Consider the following 18,672-nt stretch of genomic DNA (forward strand, 5'->3'; position numbering starts at 1 on the left):
ACCCCCCACTGTAAATGATAAGGATATTAGCAGTCACTGGGGGGGGGGGGGTTCTGTGCCCATATAAAGGCACAAGGCTGCAGGCTGAGTTATACAGGGAACTCTGAGTATCACTTATGTATTATAAGGGATAATGTACCCCCCACTGTAAATGATAAGGATATTAGCAGTCACTGAGGGGTTACACAGGGAATTCTCACTCATGTATAATAGCAGGTAATGAATCCATTATAACTCATTTATCACTCCTTTTTTATAATATACAAGTTAAATCAAGTCACGGAATACAAATGACATCACCAAGCACCAAGTATAATGTCCCCAAGCACCATTTATAAGGATATATATTACAAAATATTCAAGGCATTTACGTATAACAGCAAATAAAACAACGTAACTGCAATAGATTTATAATATTCTATAGGATCTATGTGAGAGCTGAAGGCAGCCAATGCCCCTCTCTCTCTCTCCGACTTGGCACAATTCAGCTCGGCTCCCCCCGGATTCCCCATAATCCCTCCCCCCCCCTTCCCTACAACACAGACCCGCTCCCCCTCCCCTCTGTATGTGGCCGTGTAAGACATCCATGTAGGCTGTCTCGGTGCCTCTCGATACTTTCAGAGATCTCCCATTCCCATTTGCAACACCCTTTCGGCACAAATATCCCCTCCGTTCCGCCGCCCCCCGGCAGCCCAAGTGAAAGACACGATTGAGAGATACAATGTTTCACTTTCCATTAATACAAAGTATCCTTTCATCCCTGCCGGCTACAGATACATTTCCCCGTCCCTAAGAACATGGCCGACCCCCTTATATGACTATTTTATGCCCAAAACGGTGCCAATTCCCAGCCCCTTACCTCATGCTGTCACCATTCCTTTTCCATCTTACTAGCTCAAGCAGAACGAGTAAGAAATAGGTGAGACAGGTAAGGATTAGAGCAGGCCACTTAATTGAGGCATTCGGCAAATTCATTTGGCTCCGGCACCTTCTAAGCTTAATTCGGGGTGAATTCTGGTGGCAAAGGAAAAGGGGCATGTATATGACAAGTATCCCTGTGTTTTGATGTGGCACAATGCAGCATACTCACTGCAGTGCTAGCTTGGGTAAGGCCCCCTCTCTCTCTCCCTCTGCCTGCTCTGGTAAGAGCTACAAGCTGGCCCCCGGCCAGGGCTCCTCAAACACAAAAGCTGCTCCTCATTGTGGGAAAGTTAGAAGGTACAAGGGTTGGATCCCCACCGGGTCGACTCTACGGCACTGGGGAAAGTATATGGAATTATATTGGAAGGGGACAGCTGGCTAGGAACCTACAGAGGCCAGTGGTTTTGGTTTAGGAGCTTTCAGCAGCTACCTGGTTTCTAGGGTTAAAATGAACTTAGCAACCGGGCAGCGGACTGCATGTGAGACTGCAAGGGGCAGAACAGCCCTATTGGGTTTATTTAATGGTTAAATGATTCCCTTTTCTCTGTAATAATAAAACAGTACCTGTACTTGATCCCAACTAAGATATAATTACCCCTTATTGGGGGCAGAACAATCCTATTGGGTTTATTTCATGGTTAAATGATTCCCTTTTCTCTGTAATAATAAAACAGTACCTGTACTTGATCCCAACTAAGATATAATTACCCCTTATTGGGGGCAGAACAGCCCTATTGGGTTTATTTAATGGTTAAATGATTCCCTTTTCTCTGTAATAATAAAACAGTACCTGTACTTGATCCCAACTAAGATATAATTACCCCTTATTGGGGCAGAACAGCCCTATTGGGTTTATTTCATGGTTAAATGATTCCCTTTTCCCTGTAATAATAAAACAGTACCTGTACTTGATCCCAACTAAGATATAATTACCCCTTATTGGGGGCAGAACAATCCTATTGGGTTTATTTCATGGTTAAATGATTCCCTTTTCTCTGTAATAATAAAACAGTACCTGTACTTGATCCCAACTAAGATATAATTACCCCTTATTGGGGCAGAACAGCCCTATTGGGTTTATTTCATGGTTAAATGATTCCCTTTTCTCTGTAATAATAAAACAGTACCTGTACTTGATCCCAACTAAGATATAATTACCCCTTATTGGGGCAGAACAGCCCTATTGGGTTTATTTCATGGTTAAATGATTCCCTTTTCTCTGTAATAATAAAACAGTACCTGTACTTGATCCCAACTAAGATATAATTACCCCTTATTGGGGCAGAACAGCCCTATTGGGTTTATTTAATGGTTAAATGATTCCCTTTTCTCTGTAATAATAAAACAGTACCTGTACTTGATCCCAACTAAGATATACTGTAATTATGGGAGAGGAGCACACAAGGGTGGGATTAGACAGCAGCAAACTACGGTGGAATGGGAGAGGAGCACACTATGGTGGGATGGGAGAGGAGCACACTATGGTGGGACGGGAGAGGAGCACACTATGGTGGGATGGGAGAGGAGCACACTATGGTGGGATGGGGGAGGAGCACACAAGGGTGGGATTAGACAGCAGCAAACCATGGTGGGATGGAAGAAGAACACAAAAGAGTGGGATTAGACAGCAGCAAACTACGGTGGGATGGGAGAGGAGCACACCATGGTGGGAAGGGAGAGGAGCACACCATGGTGGGAAGGGAGAGGAGCACACCATGGTGGGAAGGGAGAGGAGCACACCATGGTGGGAAGGGAGAGGAGCACACCATGGTGGGAAGGGAGAGGAGCACACCATGGTGGGAAGGGAGAGGAGCACACCATGGTGGGAAGGGAGAGGAGCACACCATGGTGGGAAGGGAGAGGAGCACACCATGGTGGGAAGGGAGAGGAGCACACTATGGTGGGAAGGGAGAGGAGCACACCATGATGGGATGGGAGAGGAGCACACAAGGGTAGGATTAGACAGAAGCAAACCATGGTGGAATGGAAGAGGCACACACCATGGTGGGATGGTAGAGGAGCACACAAGGGTGGGATTAGACAGCAGCAATCCATGGTGGGATGGGAGAGGAGCACACCATGGTGGGAAGGGAGAGGAGCACATCATGGTGGGATGGGAGAGGAGCACATCATGGTGGGAAGGGAGAGGAGCACACCATGGTGGGAAGGGAGAGGAGCACACCATGGTGGGAAGGGAGAGGAGCACACAAGAGTGGGATTAGACAGCAGCAATCCATGGTGGGATGGAAGAGGCACACATCATGGTGGGATGGGAGAGGAGCACATCATGGTGGGATGGGAGAGGAGCACATAAATGTGAAATTCTTCAACCAGATTTTTTTTCCAGGCTAAAAGGTCCTGTTTTATTTGTATCTCCCGTAGCCGTATGTATGAGCTGTCGCACCAAATGGCCCTGCTCTAGATGAGTCTACAACGTACATTTTATTCCAACGCTTGGCTGCCCTAAAGCGCAGATACGACAGCTGTAAAATGACACATCGGATTGGGCACAGAGAGAGGAAGACGCCCAGACTGAACACAGAGAAAAAAATTAGATCCAGTAGTGAATTTACCTGAGCCTATCAGAGAAGCACTTTCAACATTCCGGATTGAAAAAAGACAATAGGCCACGCCCTTTATCAATCCAGGCCACACCCTATTATACCCATGTCCACGATGTACTCCAAATCCCACCCACTTTCCTGCAGGCCCCATTTCCTTTAGGTTTCTTTGTTCAAGACTGTCCAGCTTGAACATAAACTGAGGCCCCGCCCCTGCATATCCTGAGGAAGGTGAAAAACCTCAAACACTGGAGAAAGTGGCACAGATAGCTGTAGGGATGGCCATACCCCATAGCAACTATATATTACTGTATTATATACAGTACTAGTCCCTGCAGTAGGAGGGTGGTGCACTTAATAGAACCTCGGGGGCGGGCAGGCTTAAGCATCAGCATAGCATATACTGCCCCCGAGCAGCCAGATTATTGAGAACATATGGACAGCTCTATAGTAACGGCAGAGAATGGCTGGAAAGGCTTTTGGTGCTTTGCCCAGCCGTACTGACCGCATAGCGAAATCATGAACTCATGAATCAGTAGTAAGCGTTAATCATAAATCCCTTACTTCTACATTGGGCGGTGAGCAACACTCCAATCAGAGGGATACAGGCTATAACTGGCACCCGCGCCGCAATCTGCCAGCTTGTTGGGAATGTCAGAAATTCAGAGATTGATTCAAAATGTGGTTGTTGCACAAAGAATCTACTCATTGCATCTACTCCCTAACATCTATAGACTCTCCATTCACTGCTGGTTACTCACCCCTACCCAGGGAATCTACTCATTGCATCTACTCCCTAATATCTCTAGAGTCTCCATTCACTGCTGGTTACTCATCCCTACCCAGGGAATCTACTCATTATATCTACTCCTTTACACCTCTAGATTCTCCATTCATTGTTGGTTACTCATCCCTTCCCAGGGAATCTACTCATTATAACTACTCCTTTACACCTCTAGATTCTCCATTTGCTCCTGGTTACTCATCCCTACCCAGGGAATCTACTCATTACATCTACTCCCCAACATCTCTAGAGTCTCCATTCGCTGCTGGTTACTCATCCCTACCCAGGGAATCTACTCATTATACCTACTCCTTTACACCTCTAGATTCTCCATTTATAGTTGGTTACTCATCCCTTCCCAGGGAATCTACTCATTGCATCTACTCCCTAACATCTCTAGATTCTCCATTTGCTGCTGGTTACTCATCCCTACCCAGGGAATCTACTCATTACATCTACTCCCCAACATCTCTAGAGTCACCATTCACTGCTGGTTACTCATCCCTACCCAGTGAATCTACTCATTATACCTACTCCTTTACACCTCTAGATTCTCCATTCATTGTTGGTTACTCACCCCTACCCAGTGACTCTACTCATTGCATCTACTCCCCAACATTTCTAGAGTCTCCATTTACTGCTGGTTACTCATCCCTACCCAGTGAATCTACTCCCAGTGAATCTACTCATTATACCTACTCCTTTACACGTCTAGATTCTCTATTCATTGTTGGTTACTCATCCCTTCCCATGGAATCTACTCATTGCATCTACTCCCTAACATCTCTGATGTTTCGTTTACTGCTGGTTACTCATCCCTACCCAGGGAATCTACTCATTATACCTACTCCTTTACACCTCTAGATTCTCCATTCATTGTTGGTTACTCATCCCTTCCCAGGGAATCTACTCATTGCATCTTCTCCCTAACATCTCTGATGTTTCGTTTACTGCTGGTTACTCATCCCTACCCAGGGAATCTACTCATTATACCTACTCCTTTACACCTCTAGATTCTCCATTCATTGTTGGTTACTCATCCCTACCCAGTAAATCTACTCATTATATTTTCTCCTTAACACCATTCAATGCTGGTTACTTATCCCTACCCAGTGAATCTACTTATTGTCCTACTCCTTTACACCTCCAGATTCTCCATTCATTGTTGGTTACTCATCCCTTCCCATGGAATCTACTCATTGCATCTACTCCCTAACATCTCTAGATTCTCCATTTACTGCTGGTTACTCATCCCTACCCAGGGAATCTACTCATTGCATATACTCTTTTACACCTCTAGATTCTCCATTTACTGCTGGTTACTCATCCCTACCCAGGGAATCTACTCATTACATCTTCTCATTCACACCTCTAGATTCTCCATTCATTGTTGGTTACTCATCCTTTCCCAGGGAATCTACTCATTGCATCTACTCCCTAACATCTCTAGAGTCTCCATTTACTGCTGGTTACTCATCCCTACCCAGGGAATCTACTCATTACATCTTCTCATTCACACCTCTAGATTCTCCATTCATTGTTGGTTACTCATCCTTTCCCAGGGAATCTACTCATTGCATCTACTCCCTAACATCTCTATATTCTCCATTTACTGCTGGTTACTCATCCCTACCCAGTGACTCTACTTCCTTCTCTCTCTAGACCCTCCACTCAGTGCTGGTCCCTACCCAACGCATCTATACTACTCATTATATCTACTCCCTCAACATTCTAGATCCTTACTCAGTGTTGGTTGTTCACTCACCTTTTTTGCAACCTTAAGTAATTGCTGGTTACACCTCCCTACCCAATGGCAGTACTTATTCTATAATGTTCTCTGAACCTATACCGTAACTCTATCCAACACTCACTAAAGACAGCATAACCTTCTCAAAACCGTCTACCTCCGTGGAGGACATAGGTTTGTATATCTATGTAAAATAAAGAACACCATTGGCTGGGTGAGGTATTGCAGCCCCTCCCCACCAGAAGAGTGACATTTATTGGACGGTTATTGATTATATCACAATGCAGTCACTAGGGAGCCACCACTCAAATGGGCTGTCTCTTCAGCCAAAGTTGCAATAAAAAGAATATTTGCGTAGAAAGGTAAAAAAGATGGATTTGTGGGATTTTAGCTCAGTCAGCATCAGTTCTGAGAAGGTCAATTGGATTTTAGTTTTGCCCTCGGGGAAACTGCCGCGAAAACATTCCATAGCGCAAGTTTGCAAGACAGGAAATGGAAAATTTCCATCAAAAATAGATAAGGAAGAAGAATAAACAATAGAACAAATGCTTGTAAGATTATCCTATATAAATATTACCAAGGGCTAATAACGTATTTAGTGTGAGTCCCAGTCTAATCTATCACTGAGCCATAACTGCTATACGACGTGTATTACACAATGATTGATGATTATACAATATCAATTATAGATATAAAAGTAGAGAGGTTTATATGTGACATATAAATAGCAAAATAGATTATGGTCCCAGCTGGGATCGAACCTGCAACCTCCAGCTCTTAGTCCACGAGTTCAAACCCAGCCAAAGCATTAATACAAAATGATATGGATATTTACAGAACATCAAATCTGTGCTCCATTTTGAACTGATTTAATAAAAAAACCTCAAAATCTTCTTTAAAAAAGCATAATTTATGAAAAAAATAGAACTTTCATTATTCCTTATAGAGGAGGCAGTGACTGTTAATTAAATATGGGCCTTGTCACCTCTTGGATCATATACGTTCCACATGAATGATATTCTCCCAGATATAATGCCCATTAGTTCCCCACTGACAAATGATGTTACATGGTCTAACGCAGCATAAAATCAGTCTGCCATTCTACTAACAAGGCACATGAATGGACTCGTGACCAAAAGGTGTGGGGTCTGCAAGACTAGAGTAAATCCCACCTCTAGCTGGAATATATGACTATAGATATACAGAGAAGGAATGTTCTGGGCACATAATAAGCTGTACCCCCATACTATACTGTCTAAGGGAAACACTATGGCACCTCCCTCCCATATGTATAAATACAAATATACAGAGAAGGAATGTTCTGGGCACACAATAAGCTGTACCCCCATACTGTACTGTCTAAGGGAAACACTATGGCACCTCCTACCCATATGTATAAATACAAATATACAGAGAGGGAATGTTCTGGGCACACAATAAGCTGTACCCCCATACTGTACTGTCTAAGGGAAACACTATGGCACCTCCCTCCCATATGTATAAATACAAATATACAGAGAAGGAATCTTCTGGGCACACAATAAGCTGTACCCCCATACTGTACTGTCTAAGGGAAACACTATGGCACCTCCCTCCCATATGTATAAATACAAATATACAGAGAAGGAATGTTCTGGGCACACAATAAGCTGTACCCCCATACTGTACTGTCTAAGAGAAACACTATGGCACCTCCCTCCCATATGTATAAATACAAATATACAGAGAAGGAATGTTCTGGGCACACAATAAGCTGTACCCCCATACTGTACTGTCTAAGGGAAACACTATGGCACCCCCTACCCATATGTATAAATACAAATATACAGAGAAGGAATGTTCTGGGCACACAATAAGCTGTACCCCCATACTGTACTGTCTAAGGGAAACACTATGGCACCTCCTACCCATATGTATAAATACAAATATACAGAGAAGGAATGTTCTGGGCACACAATAAGCTGTACCCCCATACTGTACTGTCTAAGGGAAACACTATGGCACCCCCTCCCATATGTATAAATACAAATATACAGAGAGGGAATGTTCTGGGCACACAATAAGCTGTACCCCCATACTGTACTGTCTAAGGGAAACACTATGGCACCCCCTACCCATATGTATAAATACAAATATACAGAGAAGGAATGTTCTGGGCACATTGATCACATATAGTTCCCTTATTTTGGACAGATATCTCCCAGTAAAAAACGGAAATGTTCTACCCAGCATAGAATTATATCACGTAAGAAAACAGTCCAAAAACCAATACAATCAGTTATCGTTCTATCTCTCCGCAGTCACATTAATATCCGCTGCCCTCTTTCATTTGATTCTATCACTCTCTCTATATAATCCCACCTTCAGATGCGGCGATAATATTTTATTTTTTTAAATCAGTTTTTATTACTTTCTTTGTGCTGACGCATTTTAAACCGTCTGTAAATGAAATGGGCGATAAGCAGATAGGCGGGAGTAACAGGGGCAGTGTTACTGGTCATAATGGTTGGAATGAGTGGGGGGGGCTATTATAAGTGGATTTGCCTTACATGCCTCCGCAATTGCCCTAATTTAGGGAGAACATCCCTTATCATAAACCCCAAAATGTGGGTGTGGTGTGGGGGAGACTGTGGGTGTAGCTGGGCAAATAGGTGCATTAAATGGACTAAATTGTCCCAATTTTCAAAGGTTTGTTCTAGCTTTTCCCTAGTTTGTGTATTGGGTCAAGGCGGCTGGGAATGTGCAAACATGATGTTTCGGTCTTGCAGCTCCACCTGCTGGTGAGAAAGCTTATTACGGTTTTTCCCAAATCTTGAGAATTTTATCAAGGTACAGGTATAGGACCTGTTATCCAGAATGCTCGGGACCAAGAGTATTCCGGATAATTTGGATCTTCAAACCTTAAGTCTACTAAGAAATTAATAAAACATTTATTAAACCCAATAGGATTATTTTGCATCCAATAAGGATTAATTATATCTTAGTTGGGATCAAGTACAGGTACTGTTTTATTATTACAGAGAAAAGGGAATCATTTAACCATTAAATAAACCCAATAGGGCTGTTCTGCCCCCAATAAGGGGTAATTATATCTTAGTTGGGATCAAGTACAGGTACTGTTTTATTATTACAGAGAAAAGGGAATCATTTAACCATGAAATAAACCCAATAGGACTGTTCTGCCCCAATAAGGGGTAATTATATCTTAGTTGGGATCAAGTACAGGTACTGTTTTATTACTACAGAGAAAATGGAATCATTTAACCATTAATTAAACCCAATAGGGCTGTTCTGCCCCCAATAAGGGGTAATTATATCTTAGTTGGGATCAAGTACAGGTACTGTTTTATTACTACAGAGAAAATGGAATCATTTAACCATTAAATAAACCCAATAGGGCTGTTCTGCCCCAATAAGGGGTAATTATATCTTAGTTGGGATCAAGTACAGGTACTGTTTTATTACTACAGAGAAAAGGGAATCATTTAACCATTAAATAAACCCAATAGGGCTGTTCTGCCCCAATAAGGGGTAATTATATCTTAGTTGGGATCAAGTACAGGTACTGTTTTATTATTACAGAGAAAAGGGAATCATTTAACCATGAAATAAACCCAATAGGACTGTTCTGCCCCCAATAAGGGGTAATTATATCTTAGTTGGGATCAAAGCACTTTTTTATTACTACAGCGAAAAAAGAAATTAGTTTTTAAATTCTGAATTATTTGATTAAAATGGAGTCTATTGGAGACGGGCTTTCCCTAATTCGGAGCTTTCTGGATAACGGGTTTCCGGATAAGGGGTCCCATACCTGTACTACTAAGGAGCCATTTACAACCGGTGCATAGTCCCCCCCCTGAATTCTGCGCCTATGTCTATGCCCAGCATAGCAGGACATCTGCTAATGGGCCCAGAACATGGAAAAAAAAGTGCCGTGTTACATCATCACGTCGATCATGATGACATCAACACACTCTATGACATCACCCAGCTCTACTAGGAACTAGCAGGCAGCCTTTAGCTTCAGTTGTTAATGTCCGATGTTATAAAACTTGTGACCTTTTGTTTGTCTTCAACTACAACTCCCTGCCGGTGGCTGAGGATCCTGGGAATTGTAGTTTATGGCAGCATTTAACTAGCAAACGGTGATCCATGGCAAGTCTAAGGAAAATGAAAACCACCTTTTTATTTTCAAATAAAGGCTGATAACTATGAAACATAGAAGTCTCATTTCATTCCTAATCCCCGATCCAATATGTGTTTGTATAATGGGGGCAGAGGGAGGGGCAGGCAGTCATACCCCCCCAAGGCATTCAGATAAGATTTGGGGATAACAAGGCTTAATGCTCTCCGTTCTTACATATCATGGAAACAATGTGAGCCTAATCCCTCCGCCATTGCTTTAATCTAAACAGCATGGAAGACAAAAGGCTACACTCACAAATCCTAGGGATTCATTGGGGTTTGTTCTAACACCGGCCCGGAAAGGCTGTATGGAATCCTGAGAGATGATTAGTAGGGAGCCACTCTTATTGTACCCTAAAACTAATAGTTTGGCTGCCCCCCAAATTCCCCATCTTCCTGTCTAATCCAAGTCAATCTCATATTTTGGTAATAAAAGAGGCGGGGCTTAGCAGAAAGTAGGCGGTTCTTCAGTCTCTGTGCTCTATTATCCTCCTCCTCGGAAGCAGACACATATACATCTTAGTACAGGTATAGGACCCATTATCCAGAATGCTCGGGACCAAGGGTATTCAGGATAAGGGGTCTTTATTTATTTTATTTATTACAGAGAAAAGGGAATCATTTAACCATTAAATAAACCCAATAGGGCTGTTCTGCCCCAATAAGGGGTAATTATATCTTAGTTGGGATCAAGTACAGGTACTGTTTTATTATTACAGAGAAAAGGGAATCATTTAACCATGACATAAACCCAATAGGGCTGTTCTGCCCCCAATAAGGGGTAATTATATCTTAGTTGGGATCAAGTACAGGTACTGTTTTATTATTACAGAGAAAAGGGAATCATTTAACCATGAAATAAACCCAATAGGACTGTTCTGCCCCCAATAAGGGGTAATTATATCTTAGTTGGGATCAAGTACAGGTACTGTTTTATTATTACAGAGAAAAGGGAATCATTTAACCATTAAATAAACCCAATAGGGCAGTTCTGCCCCCAATAAGGGGTAATTATATCTTAGTTGGGATCAAGTACAGGTACTGTTTTATTATTACAGAGAAAAGGGAATCATTTAACCATTAAATAAACCCAATAGGGCTGTTCTGCCCCAATAAGGGGTAATTATATCTTAGTTGGGATCAAGTACAGGTACTGTTTTATTATTACAGAGTAAAGGGAATCATTTAACCATGAAATAAACCCAATAGGGCTGTTCTGCCCCAATAAGGGGTAATTATATCTTAGTTGGGATCAAGTACAGGTACTGTTTTATTATTACAGAGTAAAGGGAATCATTTAACCATTAAATAAACCCAATAGGGCTGTTCTGCCCCAATAAGGGGTAATTATATCTTAGTTGGGATCAAGTACAGGTACTGTTTTATTATTACAGAGAAAAGGGAATCATTTAACCATTAAATAAACCCAATAGGGCTGTTCTGCCCCCAATAAGGGGTAATTATATCTTAGTTGGGATCAAGTACAGGTACTGTTTTATTATTACAGAGAAAAGGGAATCATTTAACCATGAAATAAACCCAATAGGGCTGTTCTGCCCCCAATAAGGGGTAATTATATCTTAGTTGGGATCAAGTACAGGTACTGTTTTATTATTACAGAGAAAAGGGAATCATTTAACCATTAAATAAACCCAATAGGGCTGTTCTGCCCCCAATAAGGGGTAATTATATCTTAAGGTCCCCATACACGGGCAGCTCGCTTGGCGATGTCGCTGATGCGGTCCCCGATCCGACTGAATCTTTTAACCTGGCCGATCAATATCTGGCCAATTTCAGGCCAGATATCGGTCGGGCAGGCCCCTCGTTCCTGCCCCTACACGGGCTGAAAAGCTGCCAAATCAGTCCAAGGGACCAATATCGGCAGCTACAATCGGCCCATGTATAGCCACCTTTAGGGCCCCTGGGAAATCGATCCTATTCGGACCCGGCACCGTTCCACCCACATATAAAACTTTCCACGGACAATAAATTCTGTAGGTCCTACGAGGAAGACTCTCCGACTCCAGATGACAACTCACAACACATGTTTTATGATATCGGAATTTCACAGTTCTGCCTCCTCGCCATGTGTTTTTCCATAAACAAGGGTACAGTTTCCATTAACTGTCACACCAAAGGAAATCACGGGCCCCGCACAATCTGTTATTTACCCGACTGTGCTCGGCAGCCATTGGAAAGATAGGGAATGTCGTCGACGTGACGCGGCCCATGAAAAACAGGCAGAAGTAACTTCTCAGTGTGTGTGAAATAAATCAGATCATTCTTTCTTGGTGGAAAAAGGGCCGTAAAAATCTTTGCAGGATCCATTCCAAAGTGTCGGCCAAGTTCTCTTACAGACAATACAGTTTCAGCAAACTCGCCTGGCAATGGCACAATGGAAAGTATTTTAAATGTATCCAAACACTTCAGTATTCACTGTCCTGGGTAGCGAAACACTAACCGGGCCCCAACAGTGACAGTTACACATAACTATAAACCCAGTGAGAATGAGGAATGAATGGATATTGGGGAGTTGTATCAGGAGTCAGAACCAGCAGTGCAGGGAAGGGAAAGGGACAGACACAGTGACAGTTACACATAACTATAAACCCAGTGAGAATGAGGAATGAATGGATATTGGGGAGTTGTATCAGGAGTCAGAACCAGCAGTGCAGGGAAGGGAAAGGGACAGACACAGTGACAGTTACACATAACTATAAACCCAGTGAGAATGAGGAATGAATGGATATTGGGGAGTTGTATCAGGAGTCAGAACCAGCAGTGCAGGGAAGGGAAAGGGACAGACACAGTGACAGTTACACATAACTATAAACCCAGTGAGAATGAGGAATGAATGGATATTGGGGAGTTGTATCAGGAGTCAGAACCAGCAGTGCAGGGAAGGGAAAGGGACAGACACAGTGACAGTTACACATAACTATAAACCCAGTGAGAATGAGGAATGAATGGATATTGGGGAGTTGTATCAGGAGTCAGAACCAGCAGTGCAGGGAAGGGAAAGGGACAGACACAGTGACAGTTAGACATAACTATAAACCCAGTGAGAATGAGGAATGAATGGATATTGGGGAGTTGTATCAGGAGTCAGAACCAGCAGTGCAGAGAAGGGAAAGGGACAGACACAGTGACAGTTACACATAACTATAAACCCAGTGAGAATGAGGAATGAATGGATATTGGGGAGTTGTATCAGGAGTCAGAACCAGCAGTGCAGGGAAGGGAAAGGGACAGACACAGTAACAGTTACACATAACTATAAACCCAGTGAGAATGAGGAATGAATGGATATTGGGGAGTTGTATCAGGAGTCAGAACCAGCAGTGCAGGGAAGGGAAAGGGACAGACACAGTGACAGTTACACATAACTATAAACCCAGTGAGAATGAGGAATGAATGGATATTGGGGAGTTGTATCAGGAGTCAGAACCAGCAGTGCAGGGAAGGGAAAGGGACAGACACAGTGACAGTTACACATAACTATAAACCCAGTGAGAATGAGGAATGAATGGATATTGGGGAGTTGTATCAGGAGTCAGAACCAGCAGTGCAGGGAAGGGAAAGGGACAGACACAGTGACAGTTAGACATAACTATAAACCCAGTGAGAATGAGGAATGAATGGATATTGGGGAGTTGTATCAGGAGTCAGAACCAGCAGTGCAGAGAAGGGAAAGGGACAGACACAGTGACAGTTACACATAACTATAAACCCAGTGAGAATGAGGAATGAATGGATATTGGGGAGTTGTATCAGGAGTCAGAACCAGCAGTGCAGGGAAGGGAAAGGGACAGACACAGTGACAGTTACACATAACTATAAACCCAGTGAGAATGAGGAATGAATGGGTATTGGGGAGTTGTATCAGGAGTCAGAACCAGCAGTGCAGGGAAGGGAAAGGGACAGACACAGTGACAGTTACACATAACTATAAACCCAGTGAGAATGAGGGATGAATGGATATTGGGGAGTTGTATCAGGAGTCAGAACCAGCAGTGCAGGGAAGGGAAAGGGACAGACACAGTGACAGTTACACATAACTATAAACCCAGTGAGAATGAGGAATGAATGGATATTGGGGAGTTGTATCAGGAGTCAGAACCAGCAGTGCAGGGAAGGGAAAGGGACAGACACAGTGACAGTTACACATAACTATAAACCCAGTGAGAATGAGGAATGAATGGATATTGGGGAGTTGTATCAGGAGTCAGAACCAGCAGTGCAGGGAAGGGAAAGGGACAGACACAGTGACAGTTACACATAACTATAAACCCAGTGAGAATGAGGAATGAATGGATATTGGGGAGTTGTATCAGGAGTCAGAACCAGCAGTGCAGGGAAGGGACAGACACAGTGACAGTTACACATAACTATAAACCCAGTGAGAATGAGGGATGAATAGATATTGGGGAGTTGTATCAGGAGTCAGAACCAGCAGTGCAGGGAAGGGAAAGGGACAGACACAGTGACAGTTACACATAACTATAAACCCAGTGAGAATGAGGAATGAATGGGTATTGGGGAGTTGTATCAGGAGTCAGAACCAGCAGTGCAGGGAAGGGAAAGGGACAGACACAGTGACAGTTACACATAACTATAAACCCAGTGAGAATGAGGGATGAATGGATATTGGGGAGTTGTATCAGGAGTCAGAACCAGCAGTGCAGGGAAGGGAAAGGGACAGACACAGTGACAGTTACACATAACTATAAACCCAGTGAGAATGAGGGATGAATGGATATTGGGGAGTTGTATCAGGAGTCAGAACCAGCAGTGCAGGGAAGGGAAAGGGACAGACACAGTGACAGTTACACATAACTATAAACCCAGTGAGAATGAGGAATGAATGGATATTGGGGAGTTGTATCAGGAGTCAGAACCAGCAGTGCAGGGAAGGGAAAGGGACAGACACAGTGACAGTTACACATAACTATAAACCCAGTGAGAATGAGGAATGAATGGATATTGGGGAGTTGTATCAGGAGTCAGAACCAGCAGTGCAGGGAAGGGAAAGGGACAGACACAGTGACAGTTACACATAACTATAAACCCAGTGAGAATGAGGAATGAATGGATATTGGGGAGTTGTATCAGGAGTCAGAACCAGCAGTGCAGGGAAGGGAAAGGGACAGACACAGTGACAGTTACACATAACTATAAACCCAGTGAGAATGAGGAATGAATGGATATTGGGGAGTTGTATCAGGAGTCAGAACCAGCAGTGCAGGGAAGGGAAAGGGACAGACACAGTGACAGTTACACATAACTATAAACCCAGTGAGAATGAGGAATGAATAGATATTGGGGAGTTGTATCAGGAGTCAGAACCAGCAGTGCAGGGAAGGGAAAGGGACAGACACAGTGACAGTTACACATAACTATAAACCCAGTGAGAATGAGGAATGAATGGGTATTGGGGAGTTGTATCAGGAGTCAGAACCAGCAGTGCAGGGAAGGGAAAGGGACAGACACAGTGACAGTTACACATAACTATAAACCCAGTGAGAATGAGGAATGAATGGATATTGGGGAGTTGTATCAGGAGTCAGAACCAGCAGTGCAGGGAAGGGAAAGGGACAGACACAGTGACAGTTACACATAACTATAAACCCAGTGAGAATGAGGAATGAATGGATATTGGGGAGTTGTATCAGGAGTCAGAACCAGCAGTGCAGGGAAGGGACAGACACAGTGACAGTTACACATAACTATAAACCCAGTGAGAATGAGGGATGAATAGATATTGGGGAGTTGTATCAGGAGTCAGAACCAGCAGTGCAGGGAAGGGAAAGGGACAGACACAGTGACAGTTACACATAACTATAAACCCAGTGAGAATGAGGAATGAATGGGTATTGGGGAGTTGTATCAGGAGTCAGAACCAGCAGTGCAGGGAAGGGAAAGGGACAGACACAGTGACAGTTACACATAACTATAAACCCAGTGAGAATGAGGGATGAATGGATATTGGGGAGTTGTATCAGGAGTCAGAACCAGCAGTGCAGGGAAGGGAAAGGGACAGACACAGTGACAGTTACACATAACTATAAACCCAGTGAGAATGAGGAATGAATGGGTATTGGGGAGTTGTATCAGGAGTCAGAACCAGCAGTGCAGGGAAGGGAAAGGGACAGACACAGTGACAGTTACACATAACTATAAACCCAGTGAGAATGAGGAATGAATGGATATTGGGGAGTTGTATCAGGAGTCAGAACCAGCAGTGCAGGGAAGGGACAGACACAGTGACAGTTACACATAACTATAAACCCAGTGAGAATGAGGAATGAATGGATATTGGGGAGTTGTATCAGGAGTCAGAACCAGCAGTGCAGGGAAGGGAAAGGGACAGACACAGTGACAGTTACACATAACTAAAAACCCAGTGAGAATGAGGGATGAATAGATATTGGGGAGTTGTATCAGGAGTCAGAACCAGCAGTGCAGGGAAGGGAAAGGGACAGACACAGTGACAGTTACACATAACTATAAACCCAGTGAGAATGAGGAATGAATGGGTATTGGGGAGTTGTATCAGGAGTCAGAACCAGCAGTGCAGGGAAGGGAAAGGGACAGACACAGTGACAGTTACACATAACTATAAACCCAGTGAGAATGAGGGATGAATGGATATTGGGGAGTTGTATCAGGAGTCAGAACCAGCAGTGCAGGGAAGGGAAAGGGACAGACACAGTGACAGTTACACATAACTATAAACCCAGTGAGAATGAGGAATGAATGGGTATTGGGGAGTTGTATCAGGAGTCAGAACCAGCAGTGCAGGGAAGGGAAAGGGACAGACACAGTGACAGTTACACATAACTATAAACCCAGTGAGAATGAGGAATGAATGGATATTGGGGAGTTGTATCAGGAGTCAGAACCAGCAGTGCAGGGAAGGACAGACACAGTGACAGTTACACATAACTATAAACCCAGTGAGAATGAGGGATGAATAGATATTGGGGAGTTGTATCAGGAGTCAGAACCAGCAGTGCAGGGAAGGGAAAGGGACAGACACAGTGACAGTTACACATAACTGTAAACCCAGTGAGAATGAGGAATGAATGGGTATTGGGGAGTTGTATCAGGAGTCAGAACCAGCAGTGCAGGGAAGGGAAAGGGACAGACACAGTGACAGTTACACATAACTATAAACCCAGTGAGAATGAGGGATGAATGGATATTGGGGAGTTGTATCAGGAGTCAGAACCAGCAGTGCAGGGAAGGGAAAGGGACAGACACAGTGACAGTTACACATAACTATAAACCCAGTGAGAATGAGGAATGAATGGGTATTGGGGAGTTGTATCAGGAGTCAGAACCAGCAGTGCAGGGAAGGGAAAGGGACAGACACAGTGACAGTTACACATAACTATAAACCCAGTGAGAATGAGGAATGAATGGATATTGGGGAGTTGTATCAGGAGTCAGAACCAGCAGTGCAGGGAAGGGAAAGGGACAGACACAGTGACAGTTACACATAACTATAAACCCAGTGAGAATGAGGAATGAATGGATATTGGGGAGTTGTATCAGGAGTCAGAACCAGCAGTGCAGGGAAGGGAAAGGGACAGACACAGTGACAGTTACACATAACTAAAAACCCAGTGAGAATGAGGGATGAATAGATATTGGGGAGTTGTATCAGGAGTCAGAACCAGCAGTGCAGGGAAGGGAAAGGGACAGACACAGTGACAGTTACACATAACTATAAACCCAGTGAGAATGAGGAATGAATGGGTATTGGGGAGTTGTATCAGGAGTCAGAACCAGCAGTGCAGGGAAGGGAAAGGGACAGACACAGTGACAGTTACACATAACTATAAACCCAGTGAGAATGAGGAATGAATGGATATTGGGGAGTTGTATCAGGAGTCAGAACCAGCAGTGCAGGGAAGGGAAAGGGACAGACACAGTGACAGTTACACATAACTATAAACCCAGTGAGAATGAGGGATGAATGGATATTGGGGAGTTGTATCAGGAGTCAGAACCAGCAGTGCAGGGAAGGGAAAGGGACAGACACAGTGACAGTTACACATAACTATAAACCCAGTGAGAATGAGGAATGAATGGGTATTGGGGAGTTGTATCAGGAGTCAGAACCAGCAGTGCAGGGAAGGGAAAGGGACAGACACAGTGACAGTTACACATAACTATAAACCCAGTGAGAATGAGGAATGAATGGATATTGGGGAGTTGTATCAGGAGTCAGAACCAGCAGTGCTGGGAAGGGAAAGGGACAGACACAGTGACAGTTACACATAACTATAAACCCAGTGAGAATGAGGAATGAATGGATATTGGGGAGTTGTATCAGGAGTCAGAACCAGCAGTGCAGGGAAGGGAAAGGGACAGACACAGTGACAATTTTATTTTGGGTTTATATTCCCTTTAATTGTTTTATTTCCCCTCCCTCTCGCTTTGCTCTTTAGGTTAGTTAGTAACATACA

The 18,672-nt window shown here is 43.6% G+C and overlaps 1 protein-coding gene across 3 annotated transcripts in view; it reads right to left on the bottom strand.

Annotated features, from left to right (window-relative positions):
* The window catches only part of garnl3 (GTPase activating Rap/RanGAP domain-like 3), a 139,285-nt gene that overhangs the window by 104,248 nt on the left and 16,365 nt on the right, over nucleotides 1-18,672 (bottom strand). The window contains exon 1 of one of the 3 annotated variants that reach the window (XM_031891236.1): nucleotides 860-936. The exons of the other annotated variants lie outside the window; for them this stretch is intronic. Within the exon in view, the coding sequence (XP_031747096.1) occupies nucleotides 860-864 (5 nt within the window). The 5' untranslated portion in view covers nucleotides 865-936. Of the gene's footprint in view, nucleotides 1-859; nucleotides 937-18,672 lie in introns of those variants that run through there. 3 annotated transcript variants of the gene reach the window in all.

This window comes from Xenopus tropicalis, chromosome 8 (assembly GCF_000004195.4).
Source record: "Xenopus tropicalis strain Nigerian chromosome 8, UCB_Xtro_10.0, whole genome shotgun sequence".
Taxonomy (NCBI): domain Eukaryota; kingdom Metazoa; phylum Chordata; class Amphibia; order Anura; family Pipidae; genus Xenopus; species Xenopus tropicalis.